Here is a 21,520-nt window from a genome sequence, read left to right as displayed (position 1 = left end):
TGAAATGAAGCTTCAAGTGTCCTTCTCGGGAAAAATATTGTGCAGACCAAGCCATCTGTTGAGGTACTACTGTTACATTCGGCCCTCAAAATCTGTGTGTCATGCTGTTAGATTATGAGACCACAAAACAAACTCACCTTGATCTTTCACACTAAAGTCGGTCAGGGGCAGTTTTAACATCATTTTAAACCTGGGATTTCTCCACCTGAAAGAGGTGGCAATAAAACGGGACCTTGGGTTGCACCACAACACACTCCCAGAGGCAGACCAACAACCCGTGAAGCTCTCCCGGGGACTATGGCAAACGGTGCTTTTCCTGAACAGAATCCGAACCACTGCTCAGAGGTCAACAGCACCTTCCCCCTGACTCAAGGCAACCTCCCGACCCTGACCTTGTCTGGCAAGATCCGAGTCACCGTCACTTTCTTCCTTTTTCTGCTCTCCACAACATTTAATGCTTCTTTCTTGTGTAAACTTCAGAAAGGGGCTCGCAAGACAGAGAAAGGGAAACCGAAGTCAAGAATGAAGGTGCTTTTAAAGCACTTGACCTTAGCCAACCTGTTTGAGACTTTAATTGTTATGCCGCTGGACGGAATGTGGAATATTACCATACAATGGTACGGCGGAGAGTTCCTCTGCAAAGTCCTCAGTTATCTAAAGCTTTTTTCCATGTATGTCCCTGCCTTCATGATGGTAGCCATCAGCTTGGACCGCTCCCTGGCCATCACAAGACCCTTAGCTGTGAAAGGCAACAGCAAATTTGGACAGCTCATGATTGCCTTGGCCTGGCTACTCAGTAGCATCTTTGCTGGACCACAGGTAAACCATTAAAAGAGTCTTGGGGGGGTTTTAAAGGATGTGGAGATCACAGATTTGCTATCTAAAATTAAATAAAGGGTCTTGTCAAAATATGTATTATATAATCTTTAAGGGTTTGGGCTCTGGAAGTCACAGAGTGGAGTCTAATCTCTGTTTTGCTCAGTCACTGTCATTGTCACTGTCATCCCGTTGTTCATCGATTTGCTCGATCGGGCACCAGTAACGTTTCCATTGTGAGACTTGTTTTACTGTTTCTGGCATATCGGATGGGTAGCTTGCCAGGCTTTGCTGTGCGAGCTAGATACTCTCGGTAGCTTGCCCGGCTCTCTGAGAGGGGCGGACAAATCGAACTTGGGTCGGCCGCGTGCAAGGCAAATGCCCTACCCGCTGTGCTATCGCTCCTGCCTGTTCTGCTCAGTAACCTTGAATAATATTTTAATCTATCTGGTTTTCAATCTTATTTTTTTGTAAATGGAAGTAATACTAATATTACAAAGCTTTGTGTCAATTAAATAATGGCTTAAAGTGTCTATCACATAAATAGAAATTATGTCTCTGGACTTGAATAAGTTCTCTTCCCAGAGGTAACTATTCTCGAATGTGACCTCATCCCAATCCTAATCTTTCATATATTTTTTTCTTGTGCTTTAGTTGACATAGATTTACTTGAAAGTTAGAGAATTTTTAAAAACTATAGTTTGCATGGAAGGAAAATATTTGTAATGTATTTGAGATATCTTGAGTTGCAACTTTAACTACTCTGCCACTATGGTTTAGGGAATTATTTTTGATCCATGTGTTTGTTCAGCAGTTTGCAGGTAGGTGGGATTAAATAATGACAAAAATGGGAATGTTTGCAATTCTATGCTTAAATGTTTGAACCTACTGCAAGCTTTAGAGGAAGTTATGAATGAGTTGAAGCGGTAAAAAATGTTAGCATAATTAGCATAAGCAAAGTTTTGAAAGGTAATTGGTACTTAGAAAAATAAGTTCAGATTCATGTATTATGTTTAGTAATGACTGAAGTGTGATTAATATTGAGAATGAATATATTTGGTTGAAGTAAAAGTTTGAGGGGATTAGAAAAATAGATTTGGTAGTCGTCCTCTTCCCTTTAGCCTCATAATATACTGCTTTTTTGTTTTAAAATACAGTGATTGTATGTTTATGTACAGGTCTCTGTCATTAAGGTAAGTAATCTTACATAGTAGACACATAGGTTTCTAGGTGAATATTCATAGAAACTACAAACATATATATATATATCAAAACAATCTAAATTTTAAATATATGGGTACTTTGGTTTCTCTTATGCCAAATAAATCTTTCAGCTTTTATACTAAAAATATTATTTTTAAAATTTTTGAGAGTTGTATGAGCGAATGATTGGTACATTCAATTATATTATAGCACTGTAGCACTGTCGTCCCGTTGTTCATCAATTGGCTTGAGCGGGCACCAGTAATGTCTCCATTGTGAGACTTGTTGTTGCTGTTTTTGGCATATTGAATACATTACAGGTAGTTTTCTAGGTTCTGCCAGGTGGGCAGGATACTCTCAGTAGCTTGCCGGACTCTCCGAGAAAGATGGAGGAATTGAACCCTGATCAGCCACGTGCAAGGCAAACGCCCTACCTGTTGTGCTATTGCTCCAGTCCGATTGTATTATAAAAGACATTAAATTGAGAACCAAAAGAAATTCAGAAATCAGAGAACTCTAAAAATTTGTGAGTCCTATACAACGAGTGAAATGAATTCCTAAAAAAAAAAAACATTTTAAGGATATTTACAAGGACCCAAATAGAGTAAATAAAGACAAAGAAGCCTTTGCTGGTCATCTGGCATTAAGTAATTTGGTTCGAGTTTAAAAGAGTGTCAAAGGAAAGGGATATTGAAGGGACATTTCAGATTGAACAGCATAGCAATGAGTGAGAGTTAGGAAGTTAGTAATAGATTAGAGAAACATCTTGTCCAGTGGGTTTAACCAAGAAAGGAGCTAACGAACTGAAAATAGATTTGCTTTTGAGCATGATGCTGACAGCACAAAGGATTTGTATATGAAGGTAATTTGAAAAGTATTTGGTAACATGGAACTTGAAAGTTGAAAGTCTAAGCAATTAAAACTAAGCCAATTTGTGACCATGATTGAAAAGTAAACTCAAAATTTTACCCTCTTCTTCTAAAGGACTCTCCCAGAGGTTACAAAGAAAATAATCATCTTTTAGTTATTTCAGCAATAATAGTAAAATATACAAATAATTATCTCACTATTTAGTAAGAAGAAAATATAAAATTAACTTAGAGTTATTCTGGGGTGTCACATATTAGCCTAACCCAAACATATTACCTGAGATTTGTCTATGGACCACAGAAAATGTCAGTTATTACTTTGTTCTGTAAAACAAATGACTCATCTTTGCTTTCAGCAGTACACGAACTTCAAAACTATTTTGCTGAAGTTTTCTAAAAAATTTCTCCTATGTAATCTTATTTGATACTTATATTAACTTTCTCAGGTATAGCAAAGCCCTGTTATCATCCTCATTTTACATATAAAGTAACCCATAATGAGAACTTGCTAAAGCAATAGCATTTAAACTTTGGGGACAATATTCCAAAATAAAAGACGTGCTTATCACATACACAATTGTTTCTTTTTTAGATAGCTATAACTGAGAAAGGGTTTTCATAAAGTAATAATTCTGCCATATTCCATTTCATTTTTCCATATTGATTGCAACTAACAGATGGGCCCAACAGATGGGCTCAAGTAGCCTGTTTAAAATATTGTCTTTCCCAGTGCCACTCGGCCTGTTGGACTTAAGTCTGTTAAGCCCACTTTTTCTTTGTCTTATATATCTCTGCTTTCTCACTGAACAAAAGAAGCTTCATCCTTATGACTAACGTCACATGTATTTGACGGGGCAGACGAAAGCTAAAAGGGTTTTCATTTTGAGACTAGAATTCAAGTTGAGTCTATCTCATACTTCACCACACTCTGTGGAGACCTAAAGGTATACACTGGCACAGCTAATTTACACTGAAAATAATAAAGATTACATTTGCCCTTCAGTTGTTCGTGCATGCAGTGATTTTCCATTACTTGGGAAATACATACTCAATTAGAAAAATTAAAGACTGACAAACTAGCTGTCACAATGCAGGCCATGAAAATAAAATTTTCCAGAATAATTTTTGAGAATTTATGACATTTTGCTAGTGCCCACAATGATAAAAATTCAAATTGTCAGCCTCCGTTTTCTTATTATCCTAATTATTAACCTCTAAAGCTAAGCTCTCTGATGGCTTAATGTGATTCTCAGAAATTCAGGAGAGTAACTTTCAAACATTTTAAAATAAAATTCTATGAACCACTATAGAATATATGGAACCAGTATAAGAGGGAACTCTCTAAATAGGCATAAGGTAAGCTCAGTTCTCTGTGTTCCATTCTCCAACATCATTTCTGAACCTCAGATCTTCCTGAAATAAATTTGAAAGACAATGAGATAGGAGGACTGGCATATGTATTGAATTATTTATTTACTTTCAAGTCTTGGGCTGGAGCGATAGCACAGCAGGTAGGGCTTTTGCCTTGCATGCTGCCGACCCAGGTTCGATTCCCAGCATCCCATATGGTCCCCTGAGTACCACCAAGGGTAATTCCTGAGTGCAGAGTCAGGAGTGACCCCTGTATATCATTGGGTGTGACCCAAAAAAAGCAAAAAAAAAAAAAATCAAGTCTTATACAGCTCTGTGATCCAGAGTAAATTACTTAACTCAGTCTAGAAAGATAATTTTAACTAATAAATTACAGAGTAGAAAACTTTATATTTATACATTCAGTTCATAGTTTCCTTTATCTCTTCCTGTTTCTTTATTCATAATATTTCTTTCTAAGTCAGAAGAGAAAATATTAGCGAGATATGAGAATAAAAATGGATGTTTCTTTACTAAAAAATTTAATTTTACTGTTTTAAATTTGTCCAAATAAAACCATTTTATACTCATTTTTACTAGTAAATATATGAGAGCTGCCTGTACTCTAGTCACTAATCTGTTCTATTCACTCTGAAGACTACAAGCGCCAGACCACAATAATTCAAGTCTAAGAGACATCTCTCCAAAAAGGAGAATCAAAAAGGAAGAAGGGAGTGAAGAGAGAAAGAAGGGAGGGACGGAGGGAAGAAGGAAAGAAGGCATAGGGAGGGGGAATAAAGAAGGTAAAGGGAAAAAGTCAATAAATCCTGAGTGTAGATGTACTTTTTGTCCAATTATAGCTAGGCTGGTCAGAGCATGTTGACAGGGAAGCATTTTTGAATTAGGTGTGTCTAGATCTAATTAAGACCCATGTGGTTTCCAAAATGACAGTCATCTAAGACCACAAGAATTCCAGAGTATCAGATTATTTGCAAAGAGTTCATGCCACTAGCTTATCTGTGTTAATATGGAGCATTACATATTGACAGCTTTAAAATTCTCTAGTTAACCCAAGCCTCGGGGAAGATGCATGAGCAATCCTTTAGTCCCTGGTGTAAGAATGTGTGGTCTAAAGATGTGTGGAGGCTTGCCCTGACACACAGAATTCGCAGGGCTTCGAATACACTGCTGAACCTGACAAGCAGCTTAAATCCAGTAAACACTCATCTCATATGTGCAACATGCCAATACCGGAGCATAGTAATAGCAGAAATGAAAGACAGTAATGATGGTGATCATGATGCAAAATAGTTATTGGAGACGTAATCATATGACAGGATTTAGGCGAAATGTTTCCACGTACATGATTTTATGAAGGGCTCCCAACAATGCTATAAATTAGATGTTTACCATTTATTTATTCTGGAAGAAAGTAAGATTAAGAACTCTATTAATGGGCTGAGAAAGTACAAAGGGGAAAAGCACAAATGTCTCACCTGTGGCTGACCTGGGTTCAATCCTCGACAGTGTATATCCCCCAAGCCCACTCAGATGTCAAGAGTGATCCCTAAGCACAGAACCGTAAACCCTAAGCCTTTTGAGGTGTGGTCCCAGATATGAACAAATTTTAAAAATGCAATTAATGTGAACAAGATTATGGTTCTTGTTCTTCCTATGGAAGAAGTAGTAATGCTGTTGTATCATTAACTCATACCCAAAAATTTACTAGTATGTAGGGGAGATTGGGGCCACACTTGGTGATGCTCAGGAGGTATTCCTTGCTCAGTGCTCAGGGGTCATTCCTGGCTGTACTCAGGAGATTTTATGTGGTTCTTGGGATTGAACTGGGGTACTCCACTTCAAGAAAGCACCTTAACTCCTACAACATCTCTCTGACCACCATACCAAGAACTTATAACTAGTCTACTATATCATTATACAATATTGTCTCATTTTTTCTTTTTTGTAGGTGATTGAAGAAGAAAATCTAAAGTTTAGACTAGATGGTTAAAAATATCAAGAAAAAACAGTAGGCTGTTTTATAAATATATGTGGATACAAATATAAAGTTTATGTACCTCAAATTTTTATTTCAGTAATAGTTATGATTATTTTAATGGCATGATCTATTATAATAATGGTGATAACTTAATGGCAGGTTCTTTGAAATATTAATCTTTTTGCCTATCATGATAGAGGCTCAATATCTTCATTCTATGGATAAGGAAACAGAAGCACATCATCTAATTACCTTTGGAAAATCAGGGAATACTGGAATTAAAATGGTAGGTGAAGTGAAGGTTAAAACAAGCTCCAAAAAATGGCCACTAGTAGAGGGATGGGTACTCGATCATTGTAAGACTGAAATCCAAACATGAAAGTTTGTAAGTATGTAACTGTACCCAATGGTGATTCACTAATTTAAAAAACAAAAAAACAAACAAACAAAAAAACCTCCAAAGCTCTCAGATGATCAATATGCTGTTCAAAGTGGGCTACTGAAGGACCTCCTATCTTTGTTATTATTTATTTACTCTCTTAGTCCTGTTAACATTTGCTTATTTAGATTTTCTAATTTTGTGTACATACATTTATAACTGTTATAAACATTTGATAAAATTACTCCTTCGTTATATAATAATAGTCTTTCTATCTTGAACAAGGCATAAATAAATGAAATAGATCAGAAGAAGTAATAAAATAAATACTATTTTAAAAATCTAAAAAAGTATAGGCATCTGCAAATGACTGTTTAGGAAGAAAAACCAATTGCTCTTGTGTGTGGCAAAACAAACACTGATGAGAAGTGGGGCAAAGGATGAGATAGGAGGAGGATCAAGAAATATAATCCGAGGGCAAAAGAGCCGGTCCAAGTAACATGGATCCTTCACTTAATCAAGCCGATGAGCATGTCCTTGAGGTACTAAATAAACTGAACCAAGCTGGAGAGAGAGAGAGAGAGAGAGAGAGAGAGAGAGAGAGAGAGAGAGAGAGAGAGAGAGCGCAGCAGCAGGCCGGGCACTTGCCTTGCACACGGCTGACCCGAGTTTGAGCCCTGGAGCCCCATATGTTCCCATCAGCACAACCAGGAGTGATTCCTGATCACAGTTCGAGAGTAAGGCCTGAGCATAGCTCAGTGTGGCCTCCAAACAAAACAAGTAGACAAACCAAACCTGAATCAAGCTTACAACAAATTAATTTATTATTTTTTGTAAGGAAATTCTGAATATTCATAATATTTTACTTTATCTTTCTGTTAGAACTTACCACAGTCTCTCTTGCATGACCAATATCATATGCTATGCCACCTGGCTGAATTTTTAATTTCCTCATGGGGGTATGTTGTTCATCTTTTATGACAGAGAGTATCTAACATAGTTATTTCGCCAAGGAGTTGCTTTAAAAACAGCTATTTATTCAATCCACAGCACTATATATGGTCTCCCAAGCACCACCAGGAGTGACCACTGGGCACTGGGAGGTGTTATAAAATATAAATCAACCAAAAAATAAAATTAAAATAGCTATCTATTTGTTAAATAAAGACTATACTCAAAAGTGCTCAGACGCTAGAGCAACAATACTTTGAATGTACATGGAAATTTTTGTTGTATTCTTACCACCAATATACGCAAACACACACACACACACACACACACACCAGCCCTAGTAAATCATACCAAAAATAACAAAAAACTAAAATTACACATATAACACATATAGTAGTAAAGGCTGGAGGGAGCGATAGCACAGCGGGTAAGCCGTTTGCCTTGCATGTAGCCAACCAGGATTCGATTCCTTTGTCCCTCTCGGAGAGCCTGGCAAGCTACCGAGAGTATCTCGCCCGCATGGCCGTGCCTAGCAAGCTACCCATGGCGTATTTGATATCCCCCAAACAGTAACAAGTCTCACAATGGAGACGTTACTGTTGCCCGCTCGAGCAAATTGATGAGCAACAGAATGACAGTGATACAGTGATAGTAGTAAGAGCAGAAATGGCAATATCACATGGCCTGTAAAGACAGGTTCCCAGGGAAGGAACTTGACAACGTCACTCTCACCTCTCTAGATGCCACCAACTTTGAAATAGCTGCTACAAAACGAATGCAGAAAGCTAGTTCACTTTCCAATTTTTGTTGCAAAACAAATAGCCTCCAGTTAACAAATAGAGATACCTACAAAGGTTTGTTCTTGTTTAGCCACTCCCAGTGGTGCGCAGGGATCACTCCTATGGTGCTCAGGGAACCATATTGGGTGTTGGGGATCGAACCCGGGGTGGCTGTGTGCAAGGCAAATGCCCAGCACAATGGACTATTGCTCTGGCCCAACTTCAAAAGTCTTGAAAATTAATTAAGTGGCATAACTTTAATCTTGGAAATGCAGAGATACCTTTTTTCTACTTTGAGGTCACCTTTATTGAAAGTTTCAGTATTAGGACTTAATACCAGAAAACATTAAAGTGAAAATGACCCATTACACAGCAGAAAGCCAAGTTCAGGTTGTTAATCCAAATTTATATTGGAAAAATAAAGAAAGAAGTACTTAAAGAGTGATGATTTTAAGGGAATATGTAACTCCCAGGTAAAGGGAAAGTTAAGCATTCTGAAGACTATACCTCACCTTTATAGTCATGCAAAATTGAACTTTATGCTTGTGTCCCAAAGAAATATTGAAGCCTAAAAGGTTGCATTCTCAGGGTCGGAGCGATAGCACAGCGGGTAGGGCGTTTGCCTTGCACGCAGCCGACCTGGGTGCCAGGAGTAATTCCTGAGTGCAAAGCCAGGAATAATCCCTGAGCATCGCTGGGTGTGACCCAAAATGCAAATAAATAAATAAATAAATAAATAAATAAATAAATAAATAAATAAATAAAAGGTTGCATTCTTAAGGTAGAAGAAGTGATCTGGACATATGATAGAGTCAGATAAGGACCTGGGTGAACTGGATCACAGAAGATGAAAATTAGTTTAAATTGCTTATATAATGTTGATGTGGTCCTTGTGCGCCCTCTAGTGGGATTATTTTTAAATTCTCTTTAGCCCTTCCTGAAAAAAAAAAGACAGCAGGAAATCAACATTTAAAATATTTTCTTTATTTAATGTCATAAATATAATAATAGACATTATTTTATAGTATATAAAATTATTTTCTTAATTATTATTCATTTTATTTATACTTTATTGAGTTTTTTTACTTTACAATAAAGAAAGGACGTTTTGTTTATCCATGAAATAGTGTATCGTTCCTTCAAGTTTGAGTGGGAGTTTAGCTGGATAAAGTATTCTTTGTGAGGCATTCATTTCATTGAGTTTTTTCACTATATCCCATTAATATTTTGGATGATTTACTCTGATAAGTTTGCTGTAAATCTAAGGAATGCTTCTTTGTATGTGATTTTCTTCTTTGACCTTGCTGCTTGCAGTATTGTGTCTTTATCTGTGGTATTCGTCATTCTGATTATGATATGACTTGGGGTATTTTTATTAGGGTCTCTTTTAGCTGGCAGCCTTCAGGCTTCTTGGATCTGGATGCCTGCATTCTCCAGCTCTTGGAACTTCTAAGAAATAATACCTTTAACTGTTGTTATTTCATTGGGGGGGGGGGGGCACTGGAGCGATAGCACAGCAGGTAGGGCGTTTGCCTTGCATGCGGCCGACCTGGGTTTGAGTCCTCCGTCCCTCTTGAAGAGCCCAGCAAGTTACTTAGAGTATTTTGCCCGCACGGCAGAGCCTGGCAAGCTACCTGTGGTGCATTCAATATGTCAAAAATAGTAACAAGTCTCACAATGGAGATGTTACTGGTGCCCGCTGGAGCAAATCAATGAACAACGGGACGACAGTGCTACAGTGCTACAGTGCTACTTCACTGGGGTTGCTTCCCTGTCCTTCTGCTACTCCAATGATTCTTATGTTATTCCTCTTGAACTCATCCTCAAGGTCTCATTCGCCCAAGTGCTATTTTGAGGTCTTTTTCCATTATGTCTTGTTTCCTGTGTGTTTTTGCAGCTCATCTTCAAGCTCACGGATTCTGTCTTCAGCTGTTGTCATCCTACCACTGAGTTTTTTATTTCATCTACCAAATCCTTCTCTGTTTGTAGCTTTCTTATTTCTGCTCTCATTTCTTGCTATATTTTGTTGACTGTCCATCCCACTGTTTCTTTCGTGCCTTCCTTTAATTTACTGGATGCCTGTTCCACCATTTCTTTGAGCTCACTGAACGTCCTCAACACTTCATCTCTAAATTCTTTATCAGAGAGGTTGTATTTGTGGTTATTCCCTGTTGAGGCTTCAGGACCCTTTTCTTCATCCACTCCTCGTGGAGGGGGATCTGTGCCGTTTCTTCATGTTGCTGTGGTAGCATGGAGGTGGGTCGCTCCAGTTCACTATCATTGATCCCCTCTCGCTGCAAGGAGGATTCTAGATTGGCTCAGTCAATGGTGGTCTCCTACTTCCCCCTTTAAGAATACTACCTCTTTGGTGCTCCTCTGTGCCTTATGTGAGGCCACTAGTGCAGCTTCAGGGGATGTGTTCTTTTACACTAGGCTATTTCAGATTCTTGTGTTCACCATTATTTTGGTGAGTTTGGGGAGTATTTAGATTGGAACAGGCTAGTGGGCTATTGGCCTAATGTGTTTGAGATAGTCAAGCTGTCCTCTTTAGAATTAGGTAACGGAGGCTGAGATGTGAGTCCCAAGTGCTGGGAAAGGGAAAAATAACTGTGGCTTAGTGAGCGGCCACCACCCTGGAGGTCACACCCACCACACTCTGGGAGGAGGGGCTGCTTACTTGCAGTTCACTGTTGACGCACTTCTAAGACATGGGGGTGGGGGTGTCTCCTTTGACCAGGTGCACAGAAGGCACCTTCCAAGAAGGGGGCTATTCAGGGTCCCAGGGTGTTGTAACTCGAGATTTTTCTTTAAAGGCATATTTCACTCCCACTCCATAATTTAAAAAAAAAATCCAAACTTGCATTAATTAAACTAAATTTAAATTTTTTAATTTTAAAGATAATATATGTTAAATATAGCACTTTATTGGTTTAAAATTCGGTGGAAAATTCCTGAAAAATTTCTCTTTGAATTTTTTTGCTATTGATTTTTAAGTGCTTGTTCCAAAGCTTGGTTAGAACTCAATGTTCTCACATCATGCTGATCACCTGAGTGTCAATAGTTTCTCCACCACTGGCCATTGGACTTCTTCTACCCTGTGCCACCTCTTCACACTGGGGCTTATTTTCATTTCTTCATTTGGATTTCTCATACCCCTTGCTTTGCTTCTTTATATTTTACATATGAGTGATATTATCCAGTATTTGTCTTTATCCTTTGGACTTATTTTGTTTAGTATGGCCTTTCCAAATCCATCCATGTCCCAAATGGTGGGGTTCCATGTTTTCTTATACCTGAGTAATATTTCATCATTTATCTCCATCACATCTGTGTCTACATTTTTGTCATTGGACTCTTGGATTATTTCCATACTTTGATTAAGAACAGGACTATAGGGGCTAGAGTGATAGCACAGCAGGTAGGGCATTTGCCTTGCATGCAGCTGACCCAGGTTCGATTCCCAGCATCCCATATGGTCCCCTTAGCACCGCCAGGGGTAATCTCTGAATGCAGAGCCAGGAATGACCCCTGTGCATCGCCAGGTGTGACCCAAAAAGCAAAAAAAAAAAAAAAAAAGAAAAAAAGAAAAAGGAAAAACTCAGGTTCTCTCTTAAATACATCTCTCTCTCTTTCTCTCTCTCTATCTATCTCTATCTCTTTCTTAATTTCACTAAATAAATTTCTCTAACCAAAACTAATTAAAAAAAAGAACAGGACTATAGTGAACTTTGGTGTGCTTTTTTTTTTCAAATTACTGCTTTTGTGTTCTTTGGAGAGGTGCTAAGAGGTAGAACTTCTGGAACTGTGATAGATATATTTTAATTTTACAAAATTCCCATACCATTTCTATAGACTGGACTATCATCACTCTCTGAAGATTCCTTTTTCTTTTCTCCCTCCATCCCCAGTACTTATTGTTCCTGGTTTTTTAGATACATAAAGTAGATTTTCACAGGTGTGATGTTAGTCTCGTTACTATTTTGACTTGCAATTTACTGATAAGTGATAATGGTGATTTTTCCAGATGCCTACTAGCCATCTATCGTCTTCTTTGGTGAAAAGTCTATCTGGCTCTCCCCCTATTTTTATAGAGAGTAGTGCCTTGTGGACCAGAGTCATACTTTGTGGTGCTAGAAGATGTGGCTCACAATACCAGGGGTCAAGCTCAGCATTTTTGCACATAAAAGGCATGAACTTTACAACTTGCACTCTCTCTAAGGATCCCCTATTTCTTAATTTTGATGGTTATTGTTGGGCTTTTTAAATTCTTTATAAAACTTGGGTATTAGTCTTTTGTCAGATGTATGATATATGAATATTTCCTCCAATTGAGTGGGTGACTTTTAATAGTTTCTTTCACCATACTTTTTATTGTAATATAACATCATTTACTTATTTTCACCTTGTTTCCGTTGTCATTGGAATAGACTTCCAAAACAAAACCACAGTGATTATTAGACTAATATTTTCTTCAATGTATTTTATCATTTCAGTGTTAAATTTTGATGCTATTGGTTTGTTATAAGTTAACTGTTCGTGTGTAGTTCCTGTTTCATTGTTTTGTGAATTCTTTCTTTGCCATCAACCCTTGTCCAAGTTTTAGAAGTTTTTCCCTTGAAACAGCAAAATCAGGTTGTGGTGGTTCTGGTGGGATAATGAAACCTGCAAAATCGTCATTTTCAACAAAGGAATCATGCAGCCGGATACATTCCTCATGTTGCTGAACAACAGAAAAGTGACTTTGCTTGAAATTTGGCAATGAACTTTGTGTGAACAGTGAATTTTAATTTACCTTTTTTACTAAGAACATCGGAAATGTCACCTGCAGAGAGCATCACTTTGAAAATCTGCATTAATTGCTTTAAGTCTGAGATCCTCCTCCAAAAGGAAGTTGGGGGAGGGATTTTGTTGCATCTGTGAGGTCCTGAGCTTGATTCCTTGCTCTGGAGGGTGGGTGCTGTGCAAAATAGTCATTTAAACAATGGCATTCTTCCAATCTATGACCATGGAACAGTTTTCCACCTCCTTGTGTTTTTCTATTATTAATTTTAATGGTGGCTTATAGTTTTATTTATTTTTTTCCTGCTGAAAAGGCATTATTTAGTAATTTGTTTTCCATTGCTGAGAATGAAGACTCTATGAGCTCGCGTGGCCGCTGTTGCGGCCGCACAGTTTTGGATTTCTGATATTTAAGCTCAGTTCACAGTCCAGATGCATTTCTGTCAGAAGCTACTCTGGGTGCCAAAATGGGTTAGAAGATCTCTTGGATCATAGTCCTTAGGAGCAGAGGGTCCGTTTCGCACTTGGCAGCTCCAGATTTTATCTTAGTGGAGAGCGTGCCGGTAACACCCCCCATCCCAGATGGCCTATGAGCCACGTCACTACAAACTCATACCTCTGGGAGGAGTCTTAGGAGGTGGCTCTCGCCACGTGGGTGTTGCTGCCAGTGCCATCTTCCACACAGAAAGACAGGGTAGAGAGGGAAAATCCCTCCCCGGGCAGCATGGGGTTGTAGCACAGTTCACAGTCTAGATGCATTTCTGTAAGAAGCTGCTCTGAATGCCAAAATGGATTAGAAGAGCTCTCAGATCATAGTCATTAGGAGAAGAGGGTCCATATTGCGCGCAGCAGCTCTGGATCAGGTGGCTTATAGTTGTATATGTACGTCTTTTGCCTCCTTTATGAAATTTATACAAAGTTCTTGATTTCTTCTCATATTACTAAGCAGTGTTGTTTTCTGATTTCTTTTTTACTTAAATACTAGTATATCAAAATGCAGTAACTTTCACTTTAAAAAATGTTTTTTAATTGTTCACTGTGAGTTTTAGAATTATTCATGATTGGGTTTCAGGCATAGTGCTGCAGCACCAGTCCCTTCCCCAGTGTCTCCCAATGTCCCATTTCTCTCCCATCACTAGGTCTGCCTCTGTGACAGGCATTTTTCCTTTCTAAATTTTCAGCACTGTAGCTTACAGCACTGTTACCGATATGGTTTCATGAATAAATTTTAAATATTAATGTTGTGGCCTCCTTTTCTGTATTGAGTTATTGATTTTAGCAGTTTGTGTGGAGTGCTTATAATTTTCATGCATATTATCATGTCAGCTGCAAATAGGAATAGTTTTATTTCTTTTTCAATTGGATATCTTCCATTTCTTTTTCTTGTCAATTTGTTCTGGCTAATTGACAAGATGTTTGTTTAATAATAATATTGAGAGAAGACATCCTCATCCTGTGTAAAGAAGTTTTAGTTTTCTACCATTGAGTGCTGTAGCTGTGGGTTTGACATATATGACTTTAGGGCTTTTCTTTTGTCATAAATAAGATTGATTATCTTTTCCTCTACTTACTCAACACTAGCCTATATTTTCTATAAGTTTTCCTATATTTTGAGAACTGTCCTGGGGCCTATCTATCTAAAAATATGAAATTTAAATAAATTTTTGAAAACATTCTAAATTCTAGGTACAGGTTTAGTCAGTGGGTAGGGTGTTTGCCTTGCACGCAGCTGACCCGGGTTTGATTCCTCCGTCTCTCTCAGAGAGCCAGGCAAGCTACCGAGAGTATCCCGCCCGTGTGGCAGAGCCTACCAAGCTACCTGTGACATATTTGATATGCCAAAAACAGTAGCAACAAGTCTCACAATGGAGATGTTACTGGTGCCCGCTGGAGCAAATCGATGAACAACAGGAGGACAGTGCTACAGGACAGTGACAGTGCTACAGGCTTAGTAGCCATAGAGAAAATAATGAACAAAATTAGCTGGGAAAATTTTATTCAGCATTTAGCATTTGAAGTTAATATCTGAACAAAGAGTCCAGGATATTGTATAACAGAGTGTATCATGCACCAGCATGCCTGGGCTCAGCTTTCAGCACTCCATAGTCCCGGAAGCATTGCTAGTTGCAGCCCTGGAGGCCCTCACTCAGGCACCGCAGGGCCAGAGCAGCACAGCGTCCTCCAGGCCATGTATTGAGTTGTCAGACCAGCTAATCCGGCAAGCATCTCTGGTGGTGTCCCCAGGGAAGGCCCTCTCAGTATTGCTTAGGCACTCCCCCAAAATAAAGTAAAATAAAATATGAATGAGGTTTCAATCTTTCATGATTGTTCTGCAAAGCTGAAATAATTTCCAAAAATAACATAAGTTGTATAGATCGATTCACATTTCCTAATATCTATTTTGAGTGACATGCACTTAAAACTTTCCATCAGAATGCCAAAAGGATATGACTGAAGGGTTTGGCAATTGCTTTGGTCAACAATTCAAATGAAAGGTGGTAAATATAGAAAAGAAAATATGCAAGTACTGGTTTTTAAATAAGTAACAATATCTTTTAAATTTTTTATTTTCCCATACAGCTATACATCTTCCGGATGATCCATTTAGCAGATAGCTCTGGACAGACAGACGGCTTTTCTCAATGTGTAACACACTGCAGTTTCCCACAATGGTGGCATCAAGCCTTTTATAACTTTTTTACCTTCAGCTGCCTCTTCATCATCCCTCTTCTCATCATGGTGATTTGTAATGCAAAAATCATCTTTACCCTGACACGGGTCCTTCATCAGGATCCCCACAGTATGTATTTCTTAGATGTAGTGTTGGTGTAGGTTGATGGTTTTGAAACTTTAAAATTCAAAGCAGGACAATCTTTTTTTGTGCCAGATATTAGTCTAAAAAGATAAGATGTTAATTTATTTAATAGTCACCTTCAGCATATATTTATTTCCATAAAAATAAAAACATTATTAAATTATTTTATATTTCAAAATAGCACTTCCAGTGTATTAGAGCATAAAGCATATTGACTATTTTTAAGCATCAGACTCTTCCTTTTCTTCTTTCAGCAGCCTGTTAAATTACATTAAATTTCTTCATGAAAAGAGTATTCTGTGAGGCTTAAAGAGTGTATGAGTATGAAAATGTAGTTGTTTTGCATAAAACAAAAGAAATAAATAGTTGAGGATGGTAATTTCTGGCAACATCTTATTTATGCATACCATTTTCTCACTCTCCTTACTGTCAGGATATTCAGCTAGCAAATAAAGTTGTGTGTAAACTAATGATTCAACTTGGACAACCTCAGTCTACTCTCTTAAATTTATATTTGAAGAGTTTGAATAGCCCATTTTCAAATCCAAATTAATATGTTTTATTTTTTAATTTTATTTTCCCCTTACACCCTATATAAACACTGTAGCTTACAAAGTTGCTCATAACTATTTGTTACAGGCATTCAATATACCAAAACAAATACCACAACCATTGTATCTTCCCACTACCATTATCACCAATTTTTCCAACCACCCTTTAAGCCTACCCCACAGTAGTCCCTCAGTAATTTATTTTATATTGCTTGTTATAGTTTTCTAAAAGAACAATTTTTAAAAAAATGTTTCTTCAGGAGGAAATTAGTGAAGATTGTTGTACCTAACCATGAAGCCATTAAGCGCATGTATAAGAGATTACAAATATGTTACAAATTAAGCCTTCTGTGTTGATATTTTGTTAATTGAGATTGAATGACTTCTACATTACAGTATTCTATCCAATCTGGTGTGCTACTACCAGTTTATCAGTGTTGTAGAGTTTGAGAAGTTGCTCCAGGAAGTCCAGAATTTTTAAAGAGGTGATACCGCTGGAATTAATTTTTAACTGGGTGGCATTTTGGAGCGTGTGAGGGATTGCCAGGGCTTCCTGAGTACAGGAAGATGGGGAGAGGTAGCCCATCCCCAACTCTGAAAGCCTGGATACTTCAGTCACAAAACTCACATATCTGAGTTTTTCAACAGATTAATTTCTGGATAAGCTTGTCCCCCACCCAGCAGTGGATCTGGCCAGTAACATGGTGGCAACTGTAGAGTGTGGAGGTTTGCGTCTACAGGGGCTTTGTTTGGGCAGGTGATGGGCTCACCCACCCCTATCTGAGGTACCTCAGGGGACTCAGCATTGCGAGGGGGTCTGGAAGAATCTCTGCAACTTGTTGATGTCTCTCAAGATTTATTTATGAATCTCTGGATAATGGCTGGTGAAAGAGCCTACATGGCACTGGAAGTTAGTTCTAGAGACTTTATTTTAATAACATCGTTATCTTTAATTTTTTATTTTGTAATCCATGAAAACTTAGGATATAAACATTCTTTTCCAACAACTATCATTATTTGGGCTCATGAAATATTTCAAGGAGCTGGAGCACATGCCTTATATGCGCTGGCCCTGAGTTTGGTTCTTGGCAACACGTGCCTGGCAAGAACTTTAGAGTGTAACCTCAGTGGCTGGACCAGGGCAGCGCTACATTGCAGAGCAAAGCACTAAACTATCAGACCCAAAATGCAGGGCCAAGTATCACTGTAAGTGACCCCAGACTCAACCCTTCTTGGGAGACTCACCCCAAAGTGGGAATTTGCTCCTTCTATATTAATCCATTTGATTTAGTGATTCTCTTCCATGTAATCCATTTTAGTTTGTTGTAAAACCAGTATTTTGACTCCTACTCTCTTCTCTAATAGAAATACATCTGAATCAATCCAAGAACAACATACCAAGAGCTCGGCTAAGGACCCTAAAGATGACAGTTGCGTTTGCCACCTCCTTCACTGTCTGTTGGACTCCTTACTATGTTCTAGGAATTTGGTATTGGTTTGATCCTGAAATGGTAAACAAAGTATCAGATCCAGTAAATCACTTCTTCTTTCTCTTTGCTTTTTTAAATCCTTGCTTTGATCCACTTATATATGGCTATTTCTCTCTATAATTGTGGGCTTCATAGAAATTCCTGTAAAAAAATTCTTATTTGAGAATCACAAATACAAAATTTGCAGCATAGTTATATTCAAAAATTTAATGTTATCTTTCCTTTTTCTTTAGATATCACACTGCCAGAGGGTCAATTATAATGGAATATTTCTCCCTTGATCTTATAAATATCTTATGTTTCTGAGCCATATTACATTATATGGACTTTTTAATCACTTTTCCCTTCTATAATAATGTACAGACATTTAAAAAGACCATAGTCTTTAGCAAAAAGGTGTCAAGGAGCAAGGTTAAAAAACCTGGGTAATATGGTCTTTACCTCAAAAATTTTACAATTTCATTTTGTCTTATTTTCTAGCTTATATTGTCTTGTTTTGTATTTTTTCAAAAGGGCTTAGCAGCAATTTCTATCTTATGTCATAATATTACACAGATTACAGATAGTATTTCCCCATGTCTATAATATCAGTTTTTCAATTTATGGTTAAAAGAACCAATGGATACAATTTTTCCCTTTGTCGTCAAAGCACTGAAAATTGGAGTATTTTACTCCATATACTCCATCAGCCTGTCAAGAGATACAGTTCTCCTTCATTTTGTACTTTACCTGTTCCAGGTTACAGAATACCTCTAGAGAATGAGAGTTGTAGATAGGTTAGAAAATTTCTCTAGGCTATACAGTTTACAGAATTTGTGGTAAAGAACTATAGAAATGACACTAAAAGGAATTCAGAAAACCAGTTTTAGTGCAGAAGACACACTGTGATATATCCATATAATATCATATTAATTCATCCAGTCCATGAATAATAGGAAAGGATTTTAAAAAATGGAACTTGATAATACCCACAGAACGGGGCTGCAGGGGTAGGGAGATTGTCTGGCATATGGCTGACTGTGGCTCAAATTTCGGGCATCCCGTATAGTCCCCTGAGCCTGCTAGGAGTGATCCCTAAGTGCAGAGCCAGAAGTAAGCCCTGAGCACCACCAGGCGTGGCTTCAAAACCAAATATAATAATGATGATAATAGCACTCACTGAATAATAAATGCATATAGGGGACCTATGAAAAATTGCCAAAATGTTACATTGTCTGTCATTGTCATCCCGTTGCTCATCGATTGTTCGAGCGGGCACCAGTAATGTCTCTCATTGAAAGACTTATTGTTACTGTTTTTGGCATATCCAATACGCACGGGTAGCTTGCCAGGCTCTGCCGCGTGGGCTCGATACTCTCGGTAGCTTGCCGGGCTCTCCAAGAGGGGCGGAGGAATCGAACTCAGGTCGGCTACGTGAAAGGCGAACGCCCAACTGCTGTGCTATCGCTCCAGCCCCAGTGTAACATTATTTTTAAAAATATAGGTAAATACTATTATATTAGACTGGTGGTATAGTTCAGTGGTAGAGTGCTTACCTTGCATGAAAAAAGTGATATTAATAAGGGACATAAGTGAAATAAAATACAAAGTTTCCAAGGATCTCATAACTGTTTTAAGTGTTTTTTGGGGAGTTGGTGGTTTTTTATTTTTTGCATTTTTTTTCTGGGGGCTTCCCCTGCAGTGTGTTAAGGTCTAGGAACTATTCCTGAAAAACTCAGTGAGCACCAAAGACATGAAGTATCAGGGATCAAACCTGGGATCTCAAGAATCAAGAAAAAGCACTCCAGGGGCTGGAGCGATAGCACTGCGGGTAGGGCATTTGCCTTGCACACTGCCGACCCGGGTTTGATTCCCAGCATCCCACATGGTCCCCTGAGCATCGCCAGGAGTGATTCTTGAGTGCAATGCCAGGAGTAGCCCCTGAGCATTGCCTGGTGTGACCCACAAAGGAAAAAAAAGCAGCTCCAGTCATTTGAGCAGTATCTCTGGTCCATACTTTCAGTTTTTTAATGCATAGTATTTAGTAGTATGTATGGTTCTCCCCACCCCCATATTCAATACCAAGTTCAAAATTCTATCTCCATCGGTCCTATTTTTGTTACTATTGAGCTCTTTCCTTCTACTCATTAATTCATGTATCTTTTTCACTGAATTATACATATAATTAATCAATTATGTCCCAAGTCTGAAGTTGAAATGGGCAAGACTTAAAGTCTATAATGCTCAAAGCCTACTTTCAAGGTTTACACACTGATACCAATATTCTATAGTTCTCTTAGATACCACAGGAATATAAATATCATAAACAAAAGTATTTCTGAGTCTCTTGATCACATACTTATTCCTAAAATATTAACAATTCTTCCTTGCAGAGTTTAAAGTAAAAGTGACACGTTGTGTTGGAAAGTGGGAACTGACATTTTGAATTAAGAAATATGCAGGTAATTGAGGAAAGAGCAATAAATACAGAGGATAGGGCACTTACCCTGCATTCGATCCCTGGCACCCCATATAGTTTCTCCCATCTGCCAGGAATGACTCTTAATCTCAGAGCCAGGAGTAAACCCTGAGCACAGCCAAGTGTGCCCCCACTCCCAAAGACAAGAATATGGAGGTAATTACATGCAGAATGAAGAAGCTGAAAGCACCCTACTAAGGTATTATGGTTGGCAGCTAGTATTCTCAACAATATTGTAGTTGGGGGGGGTGGAGGTGGATTTCTTTCACTGAAGGCAGTTTCAATACACTCAGACAAAGAAAGTAGAATCACAAACTTAGTATTACTTACAGGTCCTGCAAAGTGGGCAGGGGAGTAAAGAGTACAGTGAATCTGAGGAAGAGGCTCTTTTCTAGGTCACGAGCAAGGAGAAGACAGAGAGTAAGTAAGCAAGTATCTAGTGCACTCATTTTAAAATAATTTTTGAAATAAAATTTATTTGTAAAATGCTGCGCTTCAGCTACACTGCATGTAACCTGTTTACAAAAATGATTTTGTGATCACAACCAAAAGTATAATGTTCATCCACCACCATTCTACCAGTTTCATTCTCCCCTTTCCCACTATTGATAATATGTTCTTCACATCTAAATTTGCTGTTGTCTTATTTATGTTGTTTATTTAAACTTCACATATAAGTGAAATCTTATAATATGTATCTTTCTCCTCATAGCAGTTCTTAGGGCTTACTCTGGCTCTGTACTCAGGGACCACTCCTGGTGGGCTCAAGGGAACATATGGAATGCCAGGGATAAAACCTGGGCTGACTCTATGCAAAGCAAGTGCCCTACCCACAGTACCAATTTTCCAGCCTCTCCTTCTGAAGGTTTCACTTAGCATAATCTCCTGAAGTTCTATCCATGTTAACCCAAAGGGCAACATTTCATCCTCTTTTATAGCTGAATAGTACTCAATTATCTATATCTACCACATTTTTTTTTATCAAGTGGGCACTTAGGCACTAAGCTAATTCCGTAGCTCTGTTATTGTGAGTATAGAAGCACACATAGGTTTTCAAAATAGAATTTGCGTTAAAGGTTTC

The 21,520-nt window shown here is 38.2% G+C and overlaps 1 protein-coding gene across 1 annotated transcript; it reads left to right on the top strand.

Annotated features, from left to right (window-relative positions):
• Nucleotides 1-297: 297 nt before the first annotated feature.
• On the top strand, nucleotides 298-18,101 carry GNRHR (gonadotropin releasing hormone receptor). The gene is made up of 3 exons (XM_004620297.1): nucleotides 298-819; nucleotides 15,706-15,925; nucleotides 17,857-18,101. The coding sequence occupies exons 1-3, from the start codon at nucleotides 298-300 to the stop codon at nucleotides 18,099-18,101; spliced, it is 987 nt and encodes a 328-aa protein (XP_004620354.1).
• The last annotated feature ends 3,419 nt before the right edge of the window (nucleotides 18,102-21,520 follow it).

This window comes from Sorex araneus, chromosome 5, assembly GCF_027595985.1.
Source record: "Sorex araneus isolate mSorAra2 chromosome 5, mSorAra2.pri, whole genome shotgun sequence".
Taxonomy (NCBI): Eukaryota; Metazoa; Chordata; class Mammalia; order Eulipotyphla; family Soricidae; genus Sorex; species Sorex araneus.
Note: the sequence above shows the minus strand (reverse complement) of the source record. Positions and strands in the feature narration are given on the sequence as shown.

Excerpts from the sequence above, each read along its gene's own strand:
- GNRHR (XM_004620297.1), top strand. The coding sequence starts at position 298 with ATGGCAAACGGTGCTTTTCCTGAACAGAATCCGAACCACTGCTCAGAG. Across the intron at positions 820-15,705 it reads GCATCTTTGCTGGACCACAG|CTATACATCTTCCGGATGAT; the intron begins GTAAACCATTAA and ends TTTCCCATACAG. Across the intron at positions 15,926-17,856 it reads CCTTCATCAGGATCCCCACA|AAATACATCTGAATCAATCC; the intron begins GTATGTATTTCT and ends CTTCTCTAATAG.